This window comes from Pteropus vampyrus, unplaced genomic scaffold (genome assembly GCF_000151845.1).
Source record: "Pteropus vampyrus isolate Shadow unplaced genomic scaffold, Pvam_2.0 Scaffold4, whole genome shotgun sequence".
Classification (NCBI taxonomy): Eukaryota; Metazoa; Chordata; class Mammalia; order Chiroptera; family Pteropodidae; genus Pteropus; species Pteropus vampyrus.
The window spans coordinates 11,377,754-11,383,410 of record NW_011888785.1 but is presented as its reverse complement, the minus strand read 5'-3'; the positions used below and the strand labels follow the sequence as shown (position 1 = coordinate 11,383,410).

At 36.1% G+C, this 5,657-nt stretch overlaps 1 protein-coding gene across 4 annotated transcripts in view; it reads right to left on the bottom strand.

Annotated features, from left to right (window-relative positions):
* Window positions 1-5,657, bottom strand: part of ASNS (asparagine synthetase (glutamine-hydrolyzing)) — a 23,228-nt gene that overhangs the window by 12,099 nt on the left and 5,472 nt on the right. For 3 of the 4 annotated variants that reach the window (XM_023533042.1, XM_011363224.2, XM_023533051.1), the window contains exon 2: window positions 3,344-3,614. In XM_023533042.1, coding sequence (XP_023388810.1) covers window positions 3,344-3,592 — 249 coding nt within the window. In that variant the 5' untranslated portion in view covers window positions 3,593-3,614. Of the gene's footprint in view, window positions 1-3,343; window positions 3,615-3,777; window positions 3,864-5,657 lie in introns of all 4 variants that reach the window. The other variant, XM_023533055.1, reaches the window with a different exon arrangement.

Below are 5,657 nucleotides of genomic sequence, written 5' to 3'. Positions count from 1 at the left end.
AATATAGTTTGTTTGAACTCACAATTCTACAAATTCTTTATAACAAAAAGCTAAACCTGTAAAAATTTTACTTGCATTCCGATAAAGAGAATGCAAAGACAATGTACCAATCAATGTGCAGGATGGAAATGCATGTTATATACATACTGTGTAATACGAATATATGTACATATATATGTAAGTTAAGCAAATAGGTTGCCCAGTTGCCATGACACTAAAAATATGTCTCCCACTACTGTAAAATTTTGGTTTGGGAATATAGTATTCCCAATATCTACCTATGAAAACAGAAAGGAAAAGGACAAACATATTTAGCACTTTTCCCTAAGAATAAATGATTCCATCACTATAACTGACACGTGGTCCAAAACAAAGCTGTTGGTTCCTAAGGGAGGATTACAGCATCTGGTTCTTCCACCACTGCAGTGGAATTAAAGCTACTTCTTACTGACAGACAAAATGATAGTGAAGGTTATTGGTCTACATGCCCCAGAGAAACAGCACAGACACCATCACTACCACAGCCTGCACACTAAGAGGGTCTGATCAAGTTATGCCCGAACTCTGGCTCTCCACCACCACTGGCAAACTGTGACGGTGGAAAGTCTTTGGTGTGTTTCTCTCTCTGCACTTCCTCATGATTTCTGGCTGACAAACAATATCAGGTGGAAATCCTAGATAAGTTTAAACATTTAAAATATGTTTTTAAATTTCAAAAAGTCTCTGTGTTTGTATATGTATATGTATGACCTATAAAAATAAAACATGCTCTACAATCTCATTTGCTATATAAATCTGTGAACCTTTTGTCTAGAAGCACTCACAGAACTGTCCAAAAATGGGCTGTGGCTACCTCCTGTGACTACAAAGCCACCTACCTCCTGCTCCCCCTGCTCTGACTTTCAGAGATGATCTGTCTCTAGCAGGAGGGATTTGGAAACAGGCTTCTGCTGACCCTTCTTGGCTTAAGTATTTGAGGATAAATGACCATAAAGCATTCGATGATATTAGAAGTGATAGCTTCCCACGTCTATCCTCCACCACTAGCATGTCGTCATTGCTCTTTGGCCTAAACTTTGCAGGTAATTTATTGGTTAATGATTCACATGTACCATTTTCTACCCTCCTGAAACAAAAGCCTCATATCTTGACACCATCCAGAAATCATATTGTTGCTGGACTTGTCACGTGTAAGGCCCTGACGTTCCCTGCAGGAAGAAGACCTCCTCTTTGCCCCAGGCTTTGCTCCGATTCCTCCTTTCCTTGACCTGTTCTCCCTCCATTCCTGATACACCTCTGGCTGTATTTTAGTAGTTGTAATAAATTTTATTTTGATCAAATAAAAAGGAGGGCTCTGGAGTTTATGTTGCAGAATACTTTATATAAGCCTAAAATGTCCATTCTACTCTTCAGACAGATTTTCAGCTGCTCAAATTCCATTACCATAGATAACTGGAACTTCTCTGCTTTTGAAAATACGACATATTTGGCTATTTGTATATTTTCGATACAAAACACACAAAAGCAGCAATGCTGTTCAAGTAAAACAAGGAATTTCCTATCTTATTTAGGTGAAAGGCTAATATTGCCATAATATAACTTAACATTCTCACGTATGTGGTACTAATTTGGTTTAGTAAGAAAGAAGTTTCAACTACTCTCCTCCTGTACTCCCATTAACGTGACACTCCATTCTTACCTTTCCTGTTCACCATTTCATCTCCAAGCACCCAAAAAAATTGTGCCTGGGTTTGATGAATAACAAAAAAACTTTTCAAATGAAAAGCCTATATTGAGAGTGTTCCTATAAGCAGACAACAAACATGGCAAGAGCTATTGTTTGGAGAAAAGTGACCGAAGGGTAGCTAGAATATAAAACCCTATCCGTGAATGATAGGTATATATCAAGAAGGCTCAAAGAATATCGAGAGACATCACAACCAAAGGTAAAAACCCTGAATGAAATCTAGCTCAAAACAAATAAAAACCCCAGTTATAAATACATTCTCAGGACGCTTGGGGAATTTTAATATGAATGAGATATTAGATGATATTTTTGGTTCTTAGTATTGGTGTTAGGTTGAAGAATGTTCTGACTTTTAAGAGATAAATGCTTACATATTTAGAGGTGTCATAATATATGCAATATACTCAAAATCAGACAAAAATAAATGTGAATGTATAAATACAGAGAGGGAGATAAAACAAATATGGCAAAATGTTAACTATTATTCAATACAGGTTCTCATTGTTCTGTTACTCTTTGTGTAAACTTTTCAAAATTAAAAGTTGGAAACGAGGGTGACAAACAAAAAACAATTTGAAAATTTAGATAAAAAAATTTCTTATGAAACACTAGCTAAATAATTTCGGATTGGAAGGTTCTTAGCAAATTTGGCTTCCTTGGGTCAGAATTTCCATCCACTCGCCCACTCTCATATAAAAGTAAACTTTCACCAGATAGAAAGCTGTTCCAATTTTAATGCTACTAAAAGTCCTATTTCTTGCACTCCATTGCATCTACCCGCCTTCTTGTCCTATGGCTCTTGATTAAGTGGAAATATGAAATAGCAATAAATATCTTAAGGGCAGCAGTATAGAAAAGCTACAGATAAAATGACCTCCAAACTATTAAATTCTGTCCCTGCCTTAAAATCCTCAAATCCTCCTGCTCTTAGAATGACATTCCAAACTCCTTACTGTATGAACTCCTGCTTGATCTGCTCCTGCCTACCTCCCCAAACTTGATCTCTTAGGACAGTCCCAGGTCGGCTTCCTGCCTCAGGGCTTCTATGCATGCTATTCCCTCTACATGAACTGCTCTTCCCAGTCTTGCTAGCTGACCCTTCTTCACTGCATCTCAGTTCAAGTGTCAATTTCTCAAGGGACCTTCTCTGACCATCTTTCTTAAAACTGGATCTCCCAGATCCATCAGGTCTATATTCATGTTTTCAGAATGCTTCTTTTGTGTACAGTGATGTTTTTGGTTACCCTCTAATAGAATAAGCTCCTTTAGAGCACAGACCTACTTCTCCTATTTACTAATGTATCCCTAGCATCTAACACAGAGCCTAGCACAGGCTCTAATTAATAATCAAATTCATAATAGGAAAAAAAAAAAAGACTCTGAGTTAAAGAATTGAATTGTAATCCCTATTTATCTTTTGGACCAACTCACTTCACCTCTTCGAGCATCAGTGCTATATCTATATAATTGGAACCAATGAGGTAATGAACATGGAAAGTGCTTTGGAAAGTAAAAACTATTATACAAAATATATAGAATTATTATAACCAACGAGCTGTGAGGTTTAATCACATCAGTTATCTTCCGGCTTTTTACCTTCTGGTGGTTGTAGATTTCACCATTGTAACAGAGCCATAAATAAGGATATTTCTTCAGTCGAATTGGCTGCATTCCAAACAGGGGGTCGACCACTGCCAACCGGTGAAATCCAAAGCAGCAGTTGGTGTATCCATTGACATTCTCAAAACGAAATGCATCTGGACCCCTGTGTGCAATCTTCATAGCACTCAGACACTGAACAGAAAGGCAGTCATCGCTGCCAAAGAGAGCCCAAATGCCACACATGGTGCAATGAGCTACCAGCGATCTATGGAGAGACCAATAAAACATGCAGTATCCAATCCAAGTCTGCATTAAATCTCGATTCTAAAAACTTGCACAAACTACTTCGAAGACTGAAATATAAAATATCTACAGCAGTTTTCCATTAGGTTGGCACACAAGAGCAGAGAATCACTTAATTTACTTACAAGCATTTGGAAAAGATGGATGACCTTCACATCCAGCAAGCTCTAGCAGCTAGTGGTGTTCAGGTCACATTCTGTTCTTCCGCATCCTAAATTTACTCCCAAGAAACAGATACATATGTAGTTGGTTCCAACCATGCCAGAGATTAGAGCCCCACTCTCTGCAGTTCAGCATCTCAAAATCCCTCAAAAAATCCAAAAGACTCTCCAGATTACCATATTTTCTTCTCATGTCTTCTTGACAATTAAATATACTCTCATTACTGGAACTAAATGCACACAGAATATAGTGAGTATAATAAAAGATTATACATACTGCCGAAGTATAATATTAACATATACAACTCTTCTAAACGTTTCACAATTTCTAGCTTACCTCTAAGTGATTTCTTCGTTGTGATAAAAAAAAATTCTGAAGAGAAAAAGCAGTATTACTTGATATCTGATATCCTAGCTTCATAACAATAAACAATTACATTGACAGAGATATAAAATGTGTTCTCAAGTATTTTTGTCTCAAAGCTCCCTTGGCCAGTAAGAAAGCAAAGTAGTATAGATCACATGTTAGGCCACAAAACAAGTCTCAATAAATTTAAGTCTGAAATCATATCAACCATCTTCTCCAATCATAATGGTATGAAACTAGAAATCAACTACAAGAAAAAACTGGAAAATACATAAACACAGGAAGGTTAAACAACATGCTACAAAACTGAATGGGTTAACAAAGATCAAGGAAGAAATCAGGATACCTAGGTAAATGAAAATAAAAACACAACAACTCCAAATCTATGGAACACAGACAGTGAAAGCAGTCCTAAGAGGGAAATTCATAGCAATATAGGCCTACTTCAAGAAACTAGAAAAAGCTCAAATAAACAATCTAACCTTAAACTTAAAAGAACTAGAAAAAGAACAAAGCCCAAAACAAAGTCCAAGGTGAGTAGAAGGAAAGAAATAATAAAGATCAGAGCAGAAATAAAGAAAATAGTCTAGAGAAACAACACAAAAGATTAATGAAACCAAGAGCTCGTTCTTTGAAAGTTTAAACAAAATTGATAAACCCTTAACCAGACTCATCAAGAAAAAAAAGAGCTGACCCAAATAAATAAAATCAGAAACAAAAGAGAAGTAACTACAGACTCCACAGAAATACAAAAAAATCAAAATAAAATACTACTAGCAATTGTACACCAACAAATCAACCTGGAAGAAATGGATACATTCATAGAAATATACTATCTCCCAAAACTGAGTCAAGAAGCAGCAGAAAATCTGAACCAACCAATTACCACTAACAAAATTGAATCAGTAATCAAATAACTCCCCAAAAACAGAAGTCCTGGATCAGATGGCTTCATGAGTGAATTTTACCGAACATTCAAAAAAGAATTAACACCTATTCTTCTCGAACTATTACAAAAAAATTCAAGGAGAGAAAGCTCCCTAACTCTCTTTTTGAAGCCACAATTACCCTGATTCCAAAACCAGACAAAGACATTACCAAAAAAGAAAACTATAAGCCGATATCCCTTATGAACACTGATTCAAAAATCCTCAACAAAATATTAGCAAATCAAATTCAGCAGTACATTAAGAATATCACACACCATGATCAAGTTGTATTTACTCCTCGGATACAAGGTTGGTACAATATCCACAAAGCAATTAATGTTATACACCACATTAACAAATTGAAAGATAAAAATCAGATGATCATATCAATAGATGCAGAAAACGTGTTTGACAAAATCCAGCATCCATTTATGATGAAAACTCTCAGCAAAGTGGGAATAGAGGAAACATACCTCAACATAATAAAGGACATAGATGATAAACCTACAGCTACCATCATACTCAATGGGGAAAGGATAAAAGTACTT